Source organism: Pseudophryne corroboree, chromosome 6, assembly GCF_028390025.1.
Source record: "Pseudophryne corroboree isolate aPseCor3 chromosome 6, aPseCor3.hap2, whole genome shotgun sequence".
NCBI lineage: Eukaryota > Metazoa > Chordata > Amphibia > Anura > Myobatrachidae > Pseudophryne > Pseudophryne corroboree.
In genome coordinates, this window is record NC_086449.1 from 485,140,510 (window position 1) to 485,165,485 (window position 24,976).

General features: G+C 45.5%; 1 protein-coding gene across 4 annotated transcripts in view; it reads left to right on the forward strand.

Annotated features, from left to right (window-relative positions):
• IMMP2L (inner mitochondrial membrane peptidase subunit 2) overlaps positions 1-24,976 on the forward strand; it is a 1,700,471-nt gene that overhangs the window by 610,567 nt on the left and 1,064,928 nt on the right. The window contains exon 4 of one of the 4 annotated variants that reach the window (XM_063927290.1): positions 13,472-13,608. The exons of the other annotated variants lie outside the window; for them this stretch is intronic. Within the exon in view, the coding sequence (XP_063783360.1) occupies positions 13,472-13,595 (124 nt within the window). The 3' untranslated portion in view covers positions 13,596-13,608. Of the gene's footprint in view, positions 1-13,471; positions 13,609-24,976 lie in introns of those variants that run through there. 4 annotated transcript variants of the gene reach the window in all.

The following is a 24,976-nucleotide window of genomic DNA, read 5'->3' on the forward strand; positions in this document are numbered from 1 at the left end:
TGTAAAAATAAAGCAGCCAGTATTTAACCTGCACAGAAACAAAATAACCCACCCAAATCTAACTCTCTCTGCACATGTTATATCTGCCTCCCCTGCAGTGCACATGGTTTTGCCCAACTGCTAACAAAATTCCTGCTGCGATCAACTCAGATTTACCCCCTTAGTGTATAAGATGGTACAGTACAAAGGGTTGGGGTGGGGGAAGGTGTATTTAAGGGGAATTCCTTTCTTAGCCAGGTAGTACACAGCATTTGCCAATCTAAATTAGAGATGAGCGGGTTCGGTTCCCTGAGAACCAACCCCCCCCCCCCCCCCCCCCACACACACACACACACACACACACACACACCCTAAACTTCACTACCCAAGCCCGGATCTGAGTCAGGCTCGGGTTTTCCTGCCTGCCTCAGAAACCAGAACGAGGCAAAACGTCATCATCCCGCTGTCGGATTCCCGCGGGGTTTGGATTCCATATAAGGAGCTGCGCATTGCCGCCATTTTCACTCCTGCATTGGAGAGTGTAGAGAGAGGATGTGTCTCCGTCCTCAGTGTCCTGCATCAGTTCATTGGTAGTGTCTTGTGCTGCATCAGTCCAGTCACAGTGGTGGTGTCCTCTGCTGCCATATGTCTAGTGCTGCTGAATAAGTCCAGTGGTGCTGTGTTGTGCTGCATCAGTCCAGTGGTGGTGTCTTGTGCTGCATCAGTCCAGTCACAGTGGTGGTGTCCTCTGCTGCCATATGTCTAGTGCTGCTGAATAAGTCCAGTGGTGCTGTGTTGTGCTGCATCAGTCCAGTGGTGGTGTCTTGTGCTGCATCAGTCCAGTCACAGTGGTGGTGTCCTCTGCTGCCATATGTCCAGTGCTGCTGTATAAGTCCAGTCCATTGCAGTGGTGCTGTGTTATCCTGCATCAGTCCAGTGATACTGCCGTATATGTCCAGTGTTACTGCCATATAATTCCAGTGATACTGCCGTATATGTCCAGTGGTACTGGCGTATAAATCCAGTGGTACTGGCGTAAAAATCCAGTCCAGTGATACTGCCGTATATGTCCAGTGGTACTGCCGTATATGTCCAGTGGTACTGCCGTATATGTCCAGTGGTACTGCCGTATAAATCCAGTGGTACTGGCGCATAAATCCAGTCCAGTGATACTGCCGTATATATCTCCAGTGATACTGCCGTATAAATCCAGTCCAGTGATACTGCCGTATAAATCCAGTCCAGTGGTACTGCCGTATAAATCCAGTGATACTGCCGTATAAATCCAGTGATACTGCCGTATATGTCCAGTGGTACTGCCATATAATTCCAGTGATACTGCAGTCTATATATACCCTGTTGCAAAGCGGATTACTGAGGCCATAACAACTATGCTGGTGTTAGACATGCGTCTGGTATCTGTCATTTGTGCAGTGGGGCTGCAGTGCCACCCCTAGATGGGCCACGTGTTTGTGCCACACACTTGTGTTGCTTAGCTTAGTCATCCAGCTACCTCATTGCAACTCTTTTACTTCTTTGCATGATGTGCTGTTTGGGGACTATTGGCCCTCATTCCGAGTTGATCGCTCGCTAGCTGCTTTTAGCAGCACGGCAAATGCTAAGCCGCCGCCCTCTGGGAGTGTATCTTCGCTTAGCAGAAGTGCGACCGAAAGGTTAGCAGAACTGCTCGTAAAAATTATCATGCAGTTTCTGAGTAGCTGCAGACCTACTCCTACCTTGCGATCACTGCAGTCTGTTTAGTTCCTGTTTTGACGTCACAAACACGCCCTGCGTCCTGCCAGCCACTCCCCCGTTTCCCCAGGCACGCCTGCGTTATCTTCTGACACACCTGCGTTTTTTAGCACACTCCCGGAAAACGGTCAGTTACCTCCCAGAAACGCCCCTTTCCTTTTAATCGCTCACCGATCACCCATGCGACTGAAAAGAGTCGCTCGACCTTGTGTAAAACTGCATAGTTTTGTGTGAAAGTATGTAGCGCATGCGCACTGCGGCCCATACGCATGCGCACAACAGCCGATTTTTTTCCTGATCGCTGCGCTGCGACCAACGGCAGCTGGCGATCAATTCGGAATGACCCCCATTGTTTTTTAAGTGCCATCCTGTCTGCCATTGCAATGCCACTCCTAGATGGGTCAGGTGTTTGTGCTGCACACTTGTGTCGCTTTGCTTAGTCATCCAGCTACCTCATTCCACCTCTTTTTCTTCTTTGCATGATGTGCTGTTTGGAAAGTAGTTTTTTTAAGTGCCATCCTGCCTGCCACTGCAGTGCCACTCCTAGATGGGCCAGGTGTTTGTGCCGCACACTTGTGTCGCTTTGCTTAGTCATACAGCTACCTCATTGCACCTCTTTTTCTTCTTTGCATGATGTGCTGTTTGGGGACTATTTTTTTAAGTGCCATCCTGTCTGCCACTGCAGTGCCACTCCTAGATGAGCCAGGTGTTTGTGCCGCTTAGCTTAGTCATCCAGCTACCTCATTGCACCTCTTTTTCTTCTTTGCATGATGTGCTGTTTGGGAATTAGTTTTTTTTAAGTGCCATCCTGTCTGCCACTGCAGTGCCACTCCTAGATGGGCCAGGTGTTTGTGCCGCCCACTTGTGTCGCTTAGCTTAGTCATACAGCCACCTCGGTGCAATCTTTTGACCTAATAACAATATTGTGAGGTGTGAGGTGTTCAGAATAGACTGGAAATGAGTGGAAATGAATGTTATTGAGGTTAATCATACCGTAGGATCAAAATTACCCCCAAATTCTGTGATTTTAGCTGTTTTTATGTTTCATCCAGATCCAAAACAAAAACACGAAAGGGTGGTTTTGGCAAAACTAATCCAGATCCAAAACACGAGCATGGAACCAAAACACAAAACACGAAAAGTGCCCACCGCTCGTCTCTAATCTAAATAAGGGCTTCAGTTTATGAGTAAACGGAAGGTGTTGATAGTAATGAATCACCCTGGAATCTAAAACAAATAAAAGAAGAAACACTGGATGAGCACAATAAGGTAAAAAAGGAAATAAAGTGACTGAACCAATAGCAATACATGACCTAATACAGAAAAATAAATAACTTCCTACTGTATGTAATAAAAAGACTTGCAAGTCTTCTGCCTATGAAGTCACGTACTCCTCATACACAACAATAGCATAGGAAGAATATAATGAATGCACAAGGAGTTACTCACGAGTCACTCTGCGGCCAGGAACCCAAGCCACATGGCTAATACTGTATGTCAGAGGCGTTACAAGGTGGGTGCAGGGAGTGCGGGCCGCGCCCAGGTGTCACCTCCAAGGGGGTGACACCAAAAACAGCCACACTCCCACCCGCACCTGCCCTAATAATCACTTATGCCCGCACCCCCGCTGACACCATCTGCCGCAGTATCGCAGCGCTATCAGGACAGTGCTGCCTGGTGCGCGGCAGCTGCTCCCTCTCACCTTCCTTCCCAGAATGCCAGCGGGGGCGTGACATCATCGCGCATGGCATTCTGGGAGCGGCTGCAGGGTAGAGACGACGGAGGAGCACAGCAGCGCACACAGCCGCCAGCCCACAAGTACCCTGCGTGCAGCCTGGCTACATACAGCCTGCCCGGCATGTACTGTATATTGGGGGTAATTCCAAGTTGATCGCAGCAGGAAATTTTTTAGCAGTTGGGCAAAACCATGTGCACTGCAGGGGAGGCAGATATAACATTTGCAGAGAGAGTTAGATTTGGGTGGGTTATTTTGTTTCTGTGCAGGGTAAATACTGGCTGCTTTATTTTTACACTGCAGTTTAGATTGCAGATTGAACTCACCACACCCAAATCTAACTCTCTCTGCACATGTTATATCTGCCTCCCCTGCAGTGCACATGGTTTTGTCCAACTGCTAACAAAAATCCTGCTGCGATCAACTTGGAATTACCCCCATTATACTATATATATATATATATATATGTATATATATAAAAATCACACTGGATATAATATATGAAAAATATCTGAGGATATAGGTGCATTCACATGTATTGTGTCACAACCTTTCCTCCTCCTCCCGGCGGTATCTCTCCACTCAACCATTTTCTCTTCTTCCTGTACCCTCCCTTTCTTCCATCTATTCTCTGCCTTTTATCTCCCCAGCATTTGCAGACTGAAACTACCCTGCAGGATCAGTTTGATTTACCGGCGCATGGGATCCCGGCGGTCCAAATACGACGGTGGGATCCCAATGTGTACAAAGCCGATAGGGGTGAGTAAGGGGTGTTCTCCCCTCTCCCCAACCCCCTAACCCTCCCTCCCCCTTGGTGCCTAAACCTAACTCCCTGTCCCTGCTGCCTAAACCTAACCCCCCCCCTCCCCACAGCCTAACCCTATCCTCCCGGGGACACAGCCTAACCCTAACCCCCCCCCCCTTCCTCACCGCAGCTTAAACCTACCCCATCTCCCCCCCTCCCCGGCTTACCTGCCTTGCTACGCAGTCTCTCCTCATTTGGTATTCCGCGGTTGGTATTCTGGTGCCGGGATGTTATACCCTTTCTGGATGCCTCTGCCATATTTCCTTTTCTGTGATGTCACAGCCGCGGCGATCACACCCCTATTCACGACGCACCGCCCCCGCAACGCTCTGTCTCCACCCTGGAAACGGAGCTTTGCCACCCCACCGCCCCGCGACCACCTCTGCCTGATTGACAGGCAGAGGCGATCACATTTTCTGCAGTCCCCCCACAGAAAATGCGGGTGCATGCGCAGGACGGGCACTGCACATGCGCCGGCATATTTTTCTAATTTTTTGCGGTTGGATCACACACTGCGATCCAACCTGAATGAAGCCCAATGATCAGAAGCAATTATTTTTAGTAAAACATTACTATGGATTCGGTGTGGTGTGATACGGGAGGAAGTCCATGGGAGGTGACACCATGAGTTACCCCACCGGGTGACACCAACCCTAGTGATGCCTATGCTGTATGTCCACCATGGCATGGAAAAAGTTGCATTTCTCATATGCCTAATATACAGTAAAGCTAATGTTGTGCAAAGAATGTATAAATATGTGCATGTAAATAACATGTTGCTTTTAATGAGCAGCACTGCTGCACTGACATAGTTAATAACCAGTGAGCCAGCACCAAAGGCAACTTGCTAACTTTACTCTTCCTGAAAAAGCTGTGGATAGGAGTGGAGCTAAAATAATGGGAATGGCATCATATTGGCTCCACCCCTTCCTTTCTATCCTGTATGTGATAGAGAGATATCCGTATAATACCGCATTTCCACTGTTGCTAAATTCTGTGTTATCACAGCAATAACCCAGGAGCAGCTCAATGGAAAAGGGTTAAGTGACCTGGGAATCCAAACTGAGTTCCTTGCAGACAGGGCCGGCCAAAAACGCATGGTATGCTTCGGCATATGTCGCCAAGCTCTACCTCCCGCTGCCACTGTGCTGAGTGACTGTCAGTGTCACCTGCGGCTTCTGATGCCTGCCTGCACCTCCATCCTGGTTCTTGCCGGCACAGCTGACAACAACTTGTATCGGCGGCTCCTCCGCTCCACTCCCCACACCAGCTTCCACCTCTCCAGGCCATAGCAATCTGTCGCCGATCAGCCTGGCATTTCAGCAGCATGGCGGCTGGCTTGGCGAGCAGCAGCTCTGGCCTGGTGTGTTGTGCAGTGGTGGCTCCGGCTCCTCTGCTCCTTTCCGCTCACAAAGCCATTGCTGATGTCTCTGACAACCCCTACCGGGCTTAGCGGTACAGTGAGTGCGGCTGCCTCTCCTGAAAGAAGTGCGGTTACAGCATCGCCACAGAGTTGCTGCGGCTGGCCATCATGGTGCAGGTACGATGTCCCGGATTCTCACATCCACATACATGTAACATGTCCTCACCATAGCTACATCTATATGTGTATAGTAGGGGAGCTAGCCCTCTGGATGTGTTATCATATCCCGTGTGCCAGTGTGTCTGATCCTGTCCGATAGGGTTGAGTTGGATATGCCGGCATACGGGACTCCAACCGCGGCAATCCAATGATCAGAATCCACTGTCACCCTCTACCTGGCGTTACAATTACCCTGTCAACCACTGCTGTCACCCTCTCTCTGTCACCTGCTGCTGTCACCCTCTCCCTGGCGTCGCCCACTGCTGTCACCCTCTTCCTGGCATCGCCAACTGCTGTCACCCTCTCAGTGGCATTACCCTCTCCCTGTCACCCACTACTGTCATTCTCCCCCTTTCACCCACTGCTGTCACCAGGGCCGCACAACCATTATGCTGGGTACGCAGCCGCGTAAAGTGCCACCACTACCTTCTCCAACTCCGGACTGCTGGCTGACCGCTGCCATCTCCAGAGATGAGATCACAGACAGCCCAAGGCGTGCACCACTGTCACACTGCCCACAGAGTGAGCCCAGACCGCAGGGTGAGGTGAGCGGGGAGCCAGGGAGGAAAAGCCTTGGGACAGGGTTGCATGCTGCGGGTGCCATTTTACTGCAAGGCAAGTACGCTGCCCTCCTGCTCTGAGAGCAGAGGCCACCAGCGGAGCATAGTTTGCCTGCTTCTGCCACCGGTTCCCACTATTACAGTGCCGGGCTTGGGAGTAAATTTGCAGGGCCTAATTCCACTGGGACTCCTTCCACTGCTGATCCTACAGCTGGCTGCTACCTACATTGCCTCCCCAGTCACCTCCTATCTCTCTGTCACCCCTGCCTCCCTAGTCACCCACTATCTCCCTGTCACCCTGCCGCCCCAGTCACATACTATCTCCCTGTCACCCCTGCATCCCCAGTCACCCACTATCTCCCTATCACCCCTGCCGCCCCAATCACCTATCTCCTTATCATCCCAGCCTGCCCGGTCTCCCACTATCTCCCTGTCACTTCTGCCTCCCTAGTTACCCACTCTCTCTCTGTACCCTTGGGAGTACTATTGTGTGGTCATGCCCCTTCCTTGTGATACCACACCCTTTTTTTGCTAAGGCGCGCAATGTCCCTTTATAAAGGTTATCCCATGAAGGGACGCCCTACTCTAAATTCGCTTACCAAAAAAATGAAGCTCGGGCAAACCCTGCTTGCAGGGATGGTCCCGGGAAGGACGCGGGTTGCGGTGCAGTGTAAACATATAAGCTGGGTCTGGGATCCATTTACAACATAGGAAGATCATCAAGTGCTGGCACTGCACCTGTGTGCAGTGATGTCACAGATCCGTCAATAAGGCAGGTCCAGCTGCCAATGAATGAGCCGTGTAGAAAATCCTGGGTGGGACCCGGCTTTCTAATCTGAAAGGGGTATATGATACTGTAGCACGGAAATAGGCAAAACACCTATTGATGTAAACTGCAACTGTGGAACTGCCCTAAATTGTGGAAGCATACACTTTGGTAATCATATTGGGATCAGTATGCTTTACCTACAATCAAAATCCCGATGGTCAAAATACAGACAACAATTGACGATGGTCAAAATACCAACATGGTCAAAATACAGACATTAAATCGGTCGACACTGTCAAAATTCCGACATTTAAAATGTCAAAAAGTCGACACGGGTTTTGTCGACATATGTCAATATGGACACCGTATAGGTGTACCGCGTCCCCTCACATGGCTCGATACGCTCGCTATGGTTCGGGCACGGTGCCTTGCTGCGCTCGACACACTATTATATTTTCCCTCCACGTCCACTGGGATGGTAAAGTATGAACAAGTCGCTTTCAATTATGAACAAGTCGCTTTCAATTAAAAAATCATGAAAAACTTTTTTAACCTTTCGACAAATGTTGGTATTTTGACTGTGTCGACATTTTAATGTCAGTATTTTGAGCATGTCAGCATTTTTCCTTGTTGGTATTTTGACCATCGGTCAATGTTTGTCGGTATTTTGACCGTCGGGATTTTGATTGTAGGTAACTGCATCCCATTAAATCCAAATGAATAATTTTATATGCTAAATATTTAGTTTGGCATTTTAGGCTAGAATTAATGCGTTGTGGTGGGGGAGATTGATTTTTCTGTATTCTGGGCCTAATGGTTTACGTACAATTTCAATGTTTGGGGGTCTGCGCATATTTTTATAAAAGTCCCAAATGTTCACAGTATATTCCCATATTTCTATGAGTACTCATTTCATAAAATACAAATCAAATAGCAATATGAAAATAATTCTACTTGACGTTGTTATACAGGTTGAGTATCCCATATCCAAATATCCGAAATACGGAATATTCCGAAATACGGACTTTTTTGAGTGAGAGTGAGATAGTGAAACTTTTGTTTTCTGATGGCTCAATGTACACAAACTTTGTTTAATACACAATGTTATTAAAAATATTGTATTACATGACCTTCAGGCTGTGTGTATAAGGTGTATATGAAACATAAATTAATTGTGTGAATGTACACACACTTTGTTTAATGCACAAAGTTATAAAAAATATTGGCTAAAATGACATTCAGGCTGTGTGTATAAGGTGTATATGTAACATAAATGCATTCTGTGCTTAGATTTAGGTCCCATCGCCATGATATCTCATTATGGTATGCAATTATTCCAAAATACGGAAAAATCCCATATCCAAAATACCTCTGGTCCCAAGCATTTTGGATAAGGGATACTCAACCTGTACTTATATCTAGCTTTAACCTCATAAATGGCCTCAGTTCATAATGGATGGCTGCCCTCCTGCAAACTATCAATTTTGTGCCTTTCTACAAATACAAATGTGACCGATCTCATCCTCAGAGCTGTACTAGACATTTTGGTGCCCCCTCCCCCGCAAGGGTATCCGTTCAGATGGTCGACCATGTTATGGTCAACAGTCATTAGGTCGGCCACTATTGGTCGACATTGACATGGTCGACATGGACACATGGTCGACACATGAAAAGGTCGACATGAGTTTTTTAACTTTTTTTTCTTTTGGGGAACTTTTCCATACTTTACGATCCACGTGGACTACGATTGGAACGGTTATCTGTGTCGAGCGAAGCGAAGGCACCATGGCCGAAGCATGGCGAGCGAAGCGAGCCATGCGAGGGGACGCGGTGCACTAATTGGGGTTCCCAGTCACTTTACGAAAAAAACGACACCCAAAAAAGTAAAAAAAACTCATGTTGACCTTTTCATGTGTCGACCTTTCATGTGTCGATCATTTTCATGTGTCGACCATGTGTCCATGTCGACCATGTCAATGTCGACCAATAGTGGTCGACCTAATGACTGTCGACCATAACATGGTCGACCATTTATACCGGAACCCCCCGCAAGATCTATAACATAGACAGTGTGTGCCACAGGCACGGCGCAAAAATATAGGGACGTAGAATAATTATGGCACACAGTCTCCATTATTCAAAATTACGCCACACAGTAGTACAACTTCTATACATTACGCCAGGTAGAGCCTCTTGTATACATTACGCAAGATAGAGCCCTCTTTTACATATTGCACCAGGTAGAGCCAGTCACACATTATTCCAGGTATAGCACCCTTTTACACACTGAGCCAGGTAGAGAACCCTTTTACATATGCCACTTCCCCCCAGCACACATCACTATGAGCCCCCTTCTCCAGCACATATTAATATGACCCCCCCCTCCCCAGCACACATTAATATAACACCCCTCTCCCCAGCCAACATTAATATGACACCCCTCTCCTCAGCACACATTAACATGACACCCCTCTCCCCAGCACACATCAATATAACACCCCCTCCCAGGCAGACATTAATATGACCCCCTTCCCCAGCACACATTAATAGGCCACTCCTCCCCTCCCCAGCACACATTGTTAATATGCCACTCCCCAGCACATTAATATGACACAACCCCCAGCACAGACCACCTTCCCAGCACACTTAATGACACCCTCCAGCACACATTAATGACACCCCCCCTCCCCTGCACACATTAATTACACCCCCCATCCCAGTACACATTAATTACAACCCCCAATACACATTAATTACACCCCCCATCCCAGTATACATTAATTACAACCCCCAGTACACATTAATTACAACCCCCAGCACACATGAATGACACCCCCCAGCACACATGAATGACACCCCCCAGCACACATTAATGATACCCTGCAGCACACATGAATGAAGCCCCCCAGTACACATTAATGATACCCCACAGCACACATGAATGACGCCCCAGCACACATTAATGATACCCTCCAGCACACATTAATGATACCCCGCAGCACACATGAATGACGCCCCCAACACACATGAATGACACCCCCCAGCACACATGAATGACGCCCCCAGCACAAATGAATGACGCCCCCAGCACAAATGAATGACGCCCCCAGCACACATGAATGACGCCCCCAGCACACATGAATGACGCCCCCAGCACACATTAATGATACCCCGCAGCACACATGAATGACGCCCCCAGCACACATGAATGACGCCCCCAGCACACATTAATGATACCCCCAGCACACATTAATGATACCCCGCAGCACACATGAATGACCCCCCAGCACACATTAATGACACCCGCAGCACACATTAATGATACCCTGCAGCACACATGAATGACGCCCCCAGCACACATGAATGAACCCCAGCACACGAGTGACCCCCAGCACACATTAATGACCCCCCAGCACACATTAATGACCCCCCAGCACACATTAATGACCCCCCTCGGCACACATTAACTACACCCCCTTCCCCAGTACACATTAATATGACACTCCCCCTAGCACACATTAATGACCCCCCAGCACACATTAATGACCCCCCCAGCACACATTAATGACCCCCCCCAGCACACATTAATGACACTCCCCAGCACACATTAATGACCCCACCAGCACATATTAATGACCCCCCTCAGCACACATTAACTACACCCCACTCCCCAGTACACATTTATCTGCAGCAGTATTTACCAGAGTCACTGCTCCAGTCCTCCCTCATTGTGTGGCTTGCTGCTCCTCTTCCCATTTCCACTCCGCTGGCTCCTCCAGTGCACATGACTTCCTGTGTATTGGAGGCAGTGTTCATACCTGACTCCACCACGAGTCACGGGGGAGGGGCGACGAGGGGCGACACTGCTGCCTGTCCTCCTGCTTGACATGTGTGCAGCGGCCAGTGGAAGGAGCAAGGGGTGAGGGAAGGGGGCCCTGACATAGTTACAGACAGGTCAGGAAGGATATCAGCAGACGGAAGTTTAAGTATGTTGCCGGCGCTGCTGCTGCCTGACTGCCAGTAACACAGTGCACATCATCAAGGTAGCAGAGCAGGGAGAGCGCCTCTCTCACCCAGCGCCTCCCTGTTTTGCAGACCTTGCTGAGCAGGTAGCGCCGGGCCTGGCTGTACAGCTACTGATGGTCACAGTATATCCATTAAAACATTTCCCCCATTATTGAAACTAAAGAATGAGTAATAGATAAATACCAGGCACCAGCAAATAGCGAGCAAGGAATAGATCTTGCCTTATACTGTAATGAGAGAGTTACCTCTGAGCTTTGAGTGAGAATTCCATTAATTTGCTCCACTTTTCCAATGTAAAATACATTTTAAAGTAAAAAAAGAAAATTGCTAAGTGACATTTTCCTTCTTTCCACCGGCAATCCTTGAAAAGTAGGAGACTGATTTTCTGAGTGCAGTTCCAAGAATCAGGTCGTAGTTGCTTAACTAAGAATGCTGTAATTTGAAAATTGAGTGCATTTGGACAAGAAGAAAAGCTCTGTGCGTATTGAATGTTCTGCACCTTCATAATGTACTGTAATGTTCAGTGCCTTCTAGTCAGCTTACTTTCCTGAATAAATAGAATGGTTATAGAAGGTGAGACTTTTTCAGAAAAACAAAATATGTTAAATATAGTATGGGCTCATAATGAGATGCAGAAGGCTAAAGATTTGCTTAGTAGCTTGTGCTGTACGTTTTTTTCACTATTGGACAAAATGTTCCCAGCTCTAAGTGTATTTTACTCAAATAGTTTTTACAAAGAAAAGCTTTTTTTAATCCTTTTTGAAAGTGGGCCATAGCAACAACAAAAAATAGTCCACTGTGTCTTTTCATGGATATACAGTAGTATATTTTTTACAGTATGTAATTTCATGACTTTATTTAGGGAGTTATGTTATTCTTAAAATGTAATATCCATAGTGGCAATTTCATCTAATAAACACTTGTTATTACAACCCCTGACTGCAAACTGACTTCTAATCGTAGGAAACCACAAAATAAGCATCATCATAAAGGTGTAAAAAAAAGTTTTTGTTTTTGTTTAAATGGTTTAATCCAGCCATGTCAAACTTGCTTCCTCCTTGGGGCCATGTTAGGCAACATAAGACGTTTTGGGGGCCAGATTCCTAGACGGACAGCCAGTAGACATGGCCAAAACCGCAATAGGATAAAGGGCCCCATAAACTACAACGATATGTCTGAGGCTGAAGTCGGAGGCGATTTCCCTTGAACTCCTTCAGGAGCTTCCGGGACTGGTTCCATACGATTCTATACGATTTGGTACATTTTGCATGCGATATATCGTATGCGTTCCCAGCCATTCCTGCAGAAACCGACATATCACGAGTGCATCACTAACGATCTAGGGGAGCCGATCCGACCCTCACGGGAATGCGCATCGGAAACACATCCAAAATGCCCGATTTCACTCGATATATAGGCCCAAAATTGGATGAAATCGGGCATTATCGTTGTAGTGTATTGGGCCCTAATAGCTATTTTGTTTGACAGATTTGAAAACATTTTCTTACTACTCTAATAAACAGCTCCATAGGCAAATACATGGGGGGGGGGCTTCTGATTGCCCAGAAACCTTCCTCCTCTCGGCAAGTGACTCAAACTATGACAATAGCAATGATATATAATGTGATTACTGTAACTAGAGAAGAACCCATGCCATGTAATACACAGTTTAACCACTGGATGGTGAATGAGTCATGGATGAAAATGTACTACAATTCACTGGCAGTGGTCGGTGATACCTGATAGGCTGGCCAATCACGATCACTGTAAAAAGTTGCTCCGCTCAGCTTCTCGAACTCCATTCAGCATTTATTGAAGAAATGAATCTTTTGGGGAACCAAGCTTAATTTTTTCATTAAATTAGTCTTGTGTTTTAACAATACATTTTTGTGGTGGTGTGAAGATGCACATGCAATACTGTATTTCATCATAGATCAATTCAAGTTCAACATTCTTAAGGTACTCTGCCGAGCTTGCTTTCATGTCTATGTTATGCCACTGAGCTGCATTTTAGTCTAAACCACATAGATGTGGTGTAAAGACGCACACGCTCTATATCCGTAAGATTAAATCATTTGGTGTGGGACTCTTGTGTTTTTAAAAATATATATCACTTTTCATATACAGTACTCTGCTCAACTCTATATAAGGCAGCAAGCTGCATTAGACTCTCATACATTGCTGCGTCTAAGTTTGTGCTGTTGCCTATGGCAATGTGTCTTACTTTGAAATAAGAAACTGTCCAATTACCTTTTTCCTACAGATGTGTCCTCATACACCGTGGCTTTAGTCTCAAAAACTGCTCATCTCAACGTGCCACATTTCTTGCAACTCGGCCACGTCAAGCATTTTCTTTCACTCCAAATGTATGTATTTTTTTCATATAAATAAAAAAATTAGAAGTGACAAAACAGCTCTGCTTGATTTTACATATATATTTGATGTTTAACATTTGTACATATGTGTACAAGTGAGTCTGAATCTGTATATGGGCCCTCATTCCGAGTTGTTCGCTCGTTCTTTTTCATCGCATCGCAGTGAAAATCCGCTTAGTACGCATGCGCAAAGTTCGCACTGCGACTGCGCCAAGTAACTTTACTATGAAGAAAGTATTTTTACTCACGGCTTTTTCTTCGCTCCGGCGATCGTAATGTGATTGACAGGAAATGGGTGTTACTGGGCGGAAACACGGCGTTTCAGGGGCGTGTGGATGAAAACGCTACCGTTTCCGGAAAAAACGCAGGAGTGGCCGGAGAAACGGTGGGAGTGCCTGGGCGAACGCTGGGTGTGTTTGTGACGTCAACCAGGAACGACAAGCACTGAACTGATCGCACAGGCAGAGTAAGTCTGGAGCTACTCTGAAACTGCTAAGTAGTTAGTAATCGCAATATTGCGAATACATCGGTCGCAAATTTAAGAAGCTAAGATTCACTCCCAGTAGGCGGCGGCTTAGCGTGAGCAACTCTGCTAAATTCGCCTTGCGACCGACCAACTCGGAATGAGGGCCATGAAATGCTATGATGCAGCTGCTTTTTCTCACGCCAAGTTCTGTTGTGCTTCCACCTGCGACTTGGTACATGTTTAAAACTAAATCCTGTGTGGTTAAAGTCACAGGCCAGTATCTGTGGTACACTTTGAGTAGTGTTACACTGCGACATATCTGTAAGCTGGCCACAAACTGCAGCCAAACACATATTGGGTGTACTTGATATAAATGACATGGAACTTATCTGATAACACTCCACTCCAATTAATGGAATCCACCATGTGGTCTTTTGATAGACCATGTGATCAGCAAATCTTAGTTGCTTCCAAATCTGGAATTCCAGAAACACAAATGAATCTCTAGAGTCTAGAATTAAAATGTTTAATATATAAAACAGTTGTTCTCAGCTCCAGCCTTCAGGCACCATCAGCGGGTCATGTTTTGTGAATTTCTTTACTCACAAGTGAGTGAATGTATTTTGCTGGGTTAATGCTAATCCCACCTACTTCCAAAAACAGAATCTTAAAAACATGACCTGCTGGGAAAAACTTGAGGGCTGATGTTGAGAAACATACATTTAATAATCATTAAATCGCATATCAACAGATATAGGGGGTAATTCAGAGTTGATCACAGCAGAAAATTTGTTAGCAGTTGGGCAAAACCAGGGGAGTCATTCCTACCTGATCGCTAGCAGGCTACTTTTAGCACTGCTGCGATCAGGTATTCACCCCCTACATGGGAGGGGGAAATCGCTGAGCAGGGCTGCGCTCACTTGTGCAGAGAGCTGCACAAACAAAAGTTTGTGCAGTCTCTGCACAGTCAGGACTTGCTCACCCGCTGCGATCATCCAGGACGGAGCTGACGTCAAGATCCCTTCCTGGAAATGGCTGGGCACGCCTGCGTTCGGACGGACACTCCCTGAAAACGGTCAGTTGACGCCTTCGGCCGGCCTCTTCCTGTCAATCTTCTTGCAGTCGCAGGTGCGATAGCTTTCTTCATTAGTACTGTCGCTCCCTGGCGACAGCTGTTGCCAGAAAGTGATGCACCTGCGCATTGTGACCCATGCGCAGGCGCACTGCAGACCTGATCGCACCGCTGCGGAAAACGTCAGCGTGCGATCAGGTTGGGATGACCCCCCATGTGCACTGCAGGTGTGGCAGATATAACATTTGCAAAGAGAGTTAGATTTGGCTAGTTTATTTTGTTTCTGTGCAGGGTAAATATTGCCTGCTTTATTTTTACACTGCAATTTAGATTTCAGTTTGAACACACCACACCCAAATCTTACTCTCTCCGCACATATTATATCTGTCCCCCTCCCCCTCCCCCTCCCCCTGCAGTGCACATGGTTTTGCCCAACTGCTAACAAATTTGCTGCTGCGATCAACTCTGAATTAGGCCCATAGGCCCTCATTCCGAGTCGTTCGCTCGGTATTTTTCATCGCATCGCAGTGAAAATTCGCTTAGTACGCATGCGCAATATTCGCACTGCGACTGCGCCAAGTAATTTTACAATGAAGATAGTATTTTTACTCACGGCTTTTTCATCGCTCCGGCGATCGTAGTGTGATTGACAGGAAATGGGTGTTACTGGGCGGAAACACGGCGTTTTAGGGGCGTGTGGATGAAAACGCTACCGTTTCCGGAAAAAACGCAGGAGTGGCCGGAGAAACGGGGGAGTGTCTGGGCGAACGCTGGGTGTGTTTGTGACGTCAAACCAGGAACGACAAGCACTGAACTGATCGCAGATGCCGAGTAAGTCTGAAGCTACTCTGAAACTGCTAAGAAGTTTGTTATCGCAATATTGCGAATACATCGTTCGCAATTTTAAGAAGCTAAGATTCACTCCCAGTAGGCGGCGGCTTAGCGTGTGTAACTCTGCTAAAATCGCCTTGCGACCGATCAACTCGGAATGAGGGCCATAGTTTTCAAGAATCCACGGGAAGGGGAAGATGTTACAGACTACACTAGAACCAATCATATGAAACTTTGTATTGAAAACCACAATGACTCCACAATTCTACCAATGATGGAGAAAGTACAAGAAGAGTGATTTAAATGGTAACTTTATACTATTTAATAATGAATATAATTGTTAGAAATTGGGATATAATGATGGGGTATCTGCTATTTCTAATGGAACCTTAATAGTGTATTAAATAAGAAATCTCAATTATATCTTAGCACCGACTTTGTTTAAATCTGTTTCTGTATTTCACTCAGCTCTGGGGTGACTGATGGCACCAGGTGCCAAGATGGTGATCTCTGCCACATTCCTTGCCTCTTAGCATGCCTAGCTGACTCCTCTCCCAGCAGTGTCCCACCATTTTGCTGGCATCTTCCTCCAGTTTGTCCTTTACTGCCACCATTTTGGAGAAGCCAGTAATCTCTGGGTGCATTCCTCTCCATTATCCACGCTCAACTGACATCTCACTTCCCTGATTGGGTGGTTTATTTAAACATCTCTCTCCCACAACACAAGTATCAGATCCTTGTCTGCCCTTGTGGCTGACTGCCTGGGTGCTACAGTCTTGTACTGTGGTCACTCGGTTTCCTGTCCAACTACATCCTATGGACACTTTGCTAATTTATCCAAGTATTTCCTGTGAATACACTGCTGGATCTTCTAAGTCCCCCCCCCCTCCCTCCGTGAATACCAGCTGGTGATTCCTCCATCCAGCATCAGTTCTCCAGCTGCCGCTCTCGTTATAGTTATTAGTACTGTACTTTAATTTGGAAATGGCTCATGTGTGCTATAGCTGTAAAATATTAGAAATGCACTGAGTCAAAGCAGTCTTTCTATTAGATTTATGTCCTCATGCAGAAAACAATAATGTTGATCATGCCCATGAACACTCAAGAAACCATGTCTGTGATGGGTCTGCGCTAATTTCATATTGATAAACATATACATTTACACATACATGCATTTGTGAAGATGCTCTACATAGGAAGTCTTCATAAGAGATTAAATAATTCAGGGTTTATTGGAAGATTACTGAGGAGTAAAGAAATAACATTACACACCCTTCACTCTTGCTAAGTTCTCTTACAGTGCCCATTCTCTGCTCACGTCGTCCTTTCTTGGAGATTTCATGTAGTGGTGGCATGGTTAGACTTTACAGCTTCTTCGGAAATGGCATAAGCATGGCTTCCTTTTACACAGAAGACTCATGTCCATTGACATCATCTCACTCCTCGGTATCCATTCACACTTTGGAAGAGGGCGTTCTAGTGTCATCATGTGGACATGATGGTAACAGAAATAGAGCATGGATATTCCCACACTGAGCAATATAATACGTCTGAAGTGGTGGTGATCACAACCACCTTCCATAAAAATAATGGGGGAAAAAATAATAATAAAAAGGCCAGAAAAGCCATTTGCACAACATCTACTCACCATCCAAGTATTGGCAGTAAGGACCAAGGGTTCTGACTTTTGTCCCTTATAATGTTTTAGCTGTAGCTCTCAGCATTCACCAGCATTGGTACATTATTCAGAAACCAAAAACCATGATATGGAAGCAGTGCAATGTGGGTAATTGGAGCACACCTCATCCAAAAGACTCCGCCAGGAAGTGAACTAAATGCATGATTTTTAAATCCAGCTGGTAAGGGGCCTTAGGCTCACTTAACGTCCTTGCTCATCTAGCAGATGACTGCATGGTATTAAACTTGAACTGGAAATGTAATTTACCCTAATTCTATTTTCTTAAATATTGAATATGCTTACTGCTCCTGGTCAAATGTTTTTCTATCAAGTGAAGGAAAATTAATTTTATTTTCTAAATAGCCTGTTTTATCCCTAGTTATTTTGTATTAGAAGTGCTATAAATTAAGAAACACTGCATGACTCCCTGCTCTTGGTATTGTATTCCATTTGTCAGTATTAATCTTTGATTAATATGCACATGTGTGTAATCAGAATGAAGCAGTCTCAGGTCATGGACATGTTGGACTGCTCTCATTATTCTCTTCTTTGACATTTCTTTTTTATGAGCGAAGCTATTTCTTCACATATTAAACTATTACTGCTTATTTCCTGTTCACTGTAATAGATTTCAGCAGTAATTGTAAGTTGTTATGCTTATTTTGCTATTCATTTAAAATACCATTGAAAAAGCATTTCTTAATGCTTTTCAAAATGACTAATGCTCTTGGTGTAAATACTAAAACAAGAAAAAATAATCAAGTTTATTAAAACAAATACACCCATGCCGTTAAAAAAGATTATTGACTACTTACAAGTATGATAATTTTCTTCTACTGACATCACTCAAACCCCCAAATGTGGTGAATGACCACTGCATGGTGCCTTGGAAAAAAATATAACAGTGGCCTTGTGTAGGCAGGAATCAACTATAAAAAGGACCAAACATAAGTAGGCCATGTTCAAATACATTTTCATTATACATAAATATCAGTGCCTCTTTCTACTTATTGACAAACAATATAGAGAGCATCCAAGCAACTGTTATAAAATACAGAGGATCCACAGTAGGGACCACCATACAATCCAGAGAGCTTACTAGTGACCACCATATAATATAGAGCATCCTAGTTACTGCTATACAATACAGAAAGCATCATAGTGACCACCAAACAATGCAAAGAGCATATTAGTGACCATCATTTAATACAGAGAGCATAATAACGACTGCCATTTTATACAGAAATGCTACGATGTACAGGTTGGTCCCTTAACTGTAAAGCTATTTATTTTGATTAAATGCATTTGAAATTGATGTACGTGCGCTAACAATCCATATTTTGCGGGGGACTTGTACTTCCTAATTTATTGAGCTTTTTTATTTTGATATACATTATATACCAAAGGTGCATCCCTGTGTGCCTTTTTCATGTCTTGTATACTCTTATATATTTTGGCTGTGGATAATGTTGTAATTGGTTGATTTTCAGCTGCATTATTTTGGTTTGCAAGAAGTAGTATGGGAAATTTGGGCTTGACATGTTGTGGGGGGGGGGTCAGCGCGTTTATGGAAGGAGTAGTGGCTTGCTTCAGGAGACTTGCCCACTTTTATGGGAGAGTGCCGGCTACTCCAGGACAGTAGACATATACAGACTTGGAATGTAGTCTTGGACCAGAAAGGATGTGCTATAAATAAATATTTACGTGGATTTTGGCATTTCATTTTGGACTGCAAATTGCTGAAGTAGAAAAGTCGTTTCTACTTCAGTGTGTGTACACACAGATTCAGTATGATTTTCCGACGGTCGAAATACAGATACTGATGCCGGGATCCCAACAGTTGAAGTACCGATATCATAATCCGGACAATCAAAATCCTGTCATTAAGCACACCGTGTCCCCTCACTGGCTCTGTGATCATATTCCCCCTCAGTATGTCAACAGCTGGGATCCCGACTGTCGGGAGCTTCATTGCATCCCGTACACACAACCTGCACACCCTTCAGAAGAGCTCCACTGCCCGCTCCCTGTACTCCTGCACAGCCCTCTCCTCAGCTCCCGCATCCTTCTGGCCTCTTCTGCTGCATCACACACCAGGTGGCCGTCTATGTCCTAACCATTATCAGCCATTATGTGCGGCTGGCAGCGCTTGTGTCGGTATGATTCCCCATAAGTCAGGCAATGCCAGTGAGCAATGCACAGGCTATGGGATGGACACAGGTCATACTGCAATGCCTGGGCTCTGAGAGACACCTGCTGTTCCCTAGGCAAGGTGCATGTGGGGCACAGTCTCCTACAATTGGGAAGACGCTGCCAGAAGTCTTCCATACCACCGAGGCAGAAGTGATGCCCACAGGACAACCCGGGCATCCAGAGCCACATGTACTGCATGTGTCATATGCAGATGGCTGGTACATGCTAGGAGTACCCATGGAGTACATGTGAGCAGGGTGGAGTGTCAGATGCAGAGAGCATGAGCAGGGTGTAGTCTCAATGAGGGAAGGAGGGGAGTGATAGCAGTAATGCATGCAATAAGTGAAATATACAAACAATAACATACAGCAGTAATAGCAGTGATAGCAGTAATACATACTACAAGTAAAATATAGTAACAATAACAGACAGTATATAGTAACAACAGCAGCAGCACAGCAATACCACACAGCATATAATAACAGCAGCACATGCAATAAGTGAACAGCAGCACATGCAATAAGTGAAATATAGCATACAGCATATAATAGCAGCAGCAACACGTGCTCTAAGGTACTGTACAGTCACTGCCCCCCTACAGACACACTGTCACAGCGGGTTGAAGTTGAGAATCCATAGATTGGAGGAGTGGCTGCGGGAGCGGCTGCGGGAGCAGGGAGGAATTGAGGCTGGATATAGTTCCTTCTCATATAACTCGAGGTTCAAGGATGAGTAACTGAAGAATGGAACTTTAAGAGCTCGAGGTTCAACGATGAGTAACTGAAGAATGGAACTTTAAGAGCTCGAGGTTCAAGGATGAGTAACTGAAGAATAACTTAAGAGCTAGGCTACAATACTCTGGAAGGAGCTGTGAAAATGTTCACTGAAGCGACGTGGCTGAGGAACTCAAAGAACGCTGTTAAAGACTGAATACTGACAATGCGTGGATGAAGAACACTGGATGATGTTGGGAAAGAAAGGAAGCTGAGGAAGTGTGACTGAAGAGCACTGTGACTGGCTGCCGAAGAATGAATGCTGTAGTGACGTTATTGAAGAGCACTAGATAATACTGTTGAAGAATTAATGCTGTGGCGAAGTGAATGAAGGACACTGGATATTACTGTTGAATAATGAATGCTGCGGTGACGTGACTGAAGAACACTGGATATCATTGTTGAAGAAGGGATGCTGGATAGTTGTAGCTGAAGGACACTACGGATCACCCTCCATGGTCGCGTGGCACCCGGGTTGCTGCCCGGAGGGTGGACAGCTGTGGACTGAGGAACATAGGAATGCTCCAGTAGAACCAGCCAACGTACGATGGGTGTCGGAACCAAGAGTAGACACCAGAGGTCACTAGTGTGTGCATTTCAGATTTCTCATTCTGAACAATCTGGCTGAAGTTGGAGCCGGCTGTGAGCATTGCTGGCAGAGGTGCAGAGGAGAATGACAGGCAGGCTTGTACTTCAGAGTTAGAGACCCTTTGGTTAACGAAAAAAAACAATGGAGGTACCTGAGGGAGCTCAGAGCTCGAGCTTCTGCTCTAGGCAGTAACATGAAGCACTGGCAGCATGCAAGAGTGTGCTGAACCCTTTTGTAAGAGGAAGTTGCCTCCCATTGGACTGAGCATACCACTGAGCTCAACGATTGGTGACAGAGACGCTTGGTCTCCAACATGGTGGCTCCCAGTGGTGCAGACACACAGGAGCACGCCCCTTTACCAACCTTGGTCCCCCATCTCATCCTCTCCTGCAGTTGCACTGTCACCACCACCAGCCCCGCCATGCCTTACCACAGCCACGTAGTACCTCAAGCAACTGGACAGGCAAGCCCAGGACTCCAGTCCCAGAGGGAAGCCCCTGGCGCCTGACACACACAGAAAGCTTCCCATTGCTCTGGTGGCTGCTGCAGGTGTAAATTAAAAAAAAAGTTTTTCTAGGAAATTGCAAGGCTTCTGCCAAATGTAGGCAAAAGGAGAGATGCAGTGTAATGTAAGTGAGGTGTAGAGAGAGTATGTGCGAGAGCACCCCCACTCCCCCAAGCAGCAGCTGACTGCAATACGCGTTAGTCCCTCTTCACAGTACACACTGCAGGAGAGGAGGAGGGGGGCTGATCATGTGGGGGGGCAGAGAGATTCATAGACTGCCCGGTGCTGCTTGTTATATTGTATATTAGCAGGGGTGCATCCACTACTGTGGATCATGTTGTAATGTGTACCTGAGTGCAGCCCTTCTTCTTTCTATGAAAGCGTGGTATAATCAACTTGACAGTCAAATGTGACCTTACAGAACATCTTGGAACATACTCTGAATATGTCATTTTTAAAAACAAACACGTCTTGACCAATTCTGTAAGCCTAGTGGATGCGGATTTCTACAAGAGAACAAGACTGAAGCACTACAGAGGATTGTAGGTAAGTTTGTGTGGGTATGTGTATACAATTGTGCTTTATTAAAGCTATACTGTCTACGGTGTCTGTGTATTGTCTTTATTGTTATATTTGATTTACTGTTGTGACTACAGCTACCAGCAGGCCCTTTAATGCCGTACATGCTGGTACTTGTGGTTCTTCAAGTACCAGCATGTGGGGGAGGCTAGCTGGGACATGTAGTTCCACCAGTAAAATACAATATTAATTCTTACTTTTACACTGATTTAATGTACTATTAACTCAGTATCCACAGTCCAGGGATGCAGGGTATATCCTCAGGCTTCAGCCCTGGCCCTTGGGTACCCTGGAGAGGGGAACCCCCCGGGAACCCCAGCCAGGGCTGACTAGTTGGAAGGTTTATGCAATGGCTGCAGGGACCAGTATAAACATGTTCCCTGGCTGTGACATTACCCCCTTGGCTAGTGGAACCCGGTGCTGGTTTAAAAAATACAGGAGACCTCTAAGTCCTCCCCCTCCTTATTTTTGAAACCAGGACCGGTCCAAGAGCCCAGTGCAGGTTATCCTTGGGGGAGGGGGGGAGCAGTTTTTTTCTCTATTATTTTAACACTTTTTTATACTTTTAAACAGAGAAGAATGCACGAATCTCACAGATTCATGCAGGCTTCATGTAAGTGAGTGTTTGGCTGCCGGCAAATAGTCCACATACACCATCGGAAAACATGATTCGGAAAAACACTGGAACATAGTAAATTCTTGTGTTTTACTTTTTAAAAAGCACCCGTGTCTAATCAATCCCACCTGTGTTTGAACTCAAAATCAAAACTTGAAATCAAACACGGGTGAGGTCTCTTTCCTCTGAGTGTATTGCTCTGCTGGCTAGGGAGGAAGGGGCCGGGACGGAGACTGCTCATGGGCCTCCTCCTCTCTTGATATGCCCCTGGATGGCACGCTGAAAGGCGCTCACGGGTGGATGCAGCCAGTTCCGCCCAAAGGGCAAATGCACTATGTGCAGCGCACCGTCCGCACTGCCCTGGGGCAAATCATGTTGTAATGTGGACCTGAGTGCAGCCCTTCTTCTTTCTATGAAAGTGTGGTATAATCAGCTTGAAAGTCAAATGTGACCTTACAGAACATCTTGGAACATACTCTGAATATGTAATTTTTAAAAACAAACACGTCTTGACCAATTCTGTAAGCCTAGTGTCAAACACAGTGTTTAAAGATAAACATGACCTTTACTGTGTTATTAGGCAGAGGAACACAGCTATAAGAGGTCTTTGGAGGCACAGTGGTGTAGTTATTGACACTTAACATACACTACTTTTTCTTGTTGCATTAACATCTTCATTGTCAGGGCAGTTCACAGTATATTCCTTTGCTGTTAGCAATATAGTTTCTCTATTCATTTTCCTCATTAAAAATCACTACATTTTATTGTGTTAGCTTATAAATGTTGATTTATCATTAATAACAAAAAATTGTATTGTATATTTTGGAAAGGTCTGGGCAGTCTGTTTACCACTCTCTTTGGACTATTCTTTTACAGGTATCCCTCCCTAAAATTAATAGATTTAAAAAAATTATTATTTTTATTAGTTATTCTATTAGTTATATATTATTATTATTATTATTCTTTAAAAAAAAAAGATCTGCACTATATTTTTCATTCTCTTCCATATTGGTGACTGCAAGGGCTATCTGCACTCATTGCACACAAGCATTTTTGAAGAGTAAAATATTACAGAATAACATTTCCATGATTGGACATAGAGAGGTCCTTATATATCTAGCCTCAATACACCAAGCAGCACGAGATGCCCGGCATGAGTAAGTCGCCTGGTCCTGTACAACTAGTATGCACGAGGAGACTATGGGGTATATGCAATTGCGGTCGAATTGCCGCAAATGTCGAAAAACGGGGCATTTTCGACGCAAAAAAATGATTTGACAATGCAATACAGTACTTTTCGACAGTTGTCAATTTCGACATGTCTGCAATGGTAAAAATGGGGCTTTTCGACAAAAGTATATTCAATTTGAAGAATGTCGATTCGACAACAGTGCTTTTTGACAGTCATTTCGTCAATTTCAGTCCGCCTCATTTTGCTGGCGGGATCTAATAATTTTTTTCAAAAACATGTTTTTTTTTGTGTTTTTTTTTTATTGCTAATAGCATATCTATTTATATTAGAAGGGATTATGTACTTGGTTTGTCTATTAGGAGCCACAAGTATTATTTATATATTTTTTAAAAGAATATATATTTTTTTTACTGACTAAAATAATATGGAGAGATCAGAGCATCTTTTTCAGTGGGAAGGGGTGGGAATGTGTAAAAAATCCTGAAAAAAAATGCGTGGGGTCCACCCTCCTAAGCATAACCAGCCTCGGGCTCTTTGAGCCGGTCCTGGTTGTAAAAATACGGGGGGGAAAATGACAGGGGATCCCCCGTATTTTCACAACCAGCACCGGGCTCTGTGTCCGGTCCTGGTGTCAAAGATACGTGGGACAAAAAACGTAGGGGTCCCCCGTATTTTTAACACCAGCACCAGGCTCCACTAGTCAGAGAGATAATGCCACAGCCGGGGGACACTTTTATATCGGTCCCTGCGGCCGTGGCATTAAATCACTAACTAGTCACCCCTGGCCGGGGTACCCTGGAGGAGTGGGGACCCCCTAAATCAAGGGGTCCCCCCTCCAGCCACCCAAGGGCCAGGGGTGAAGCCCGAGGCTGTCCCCCCCCATCCAAGGGCTGCGGATG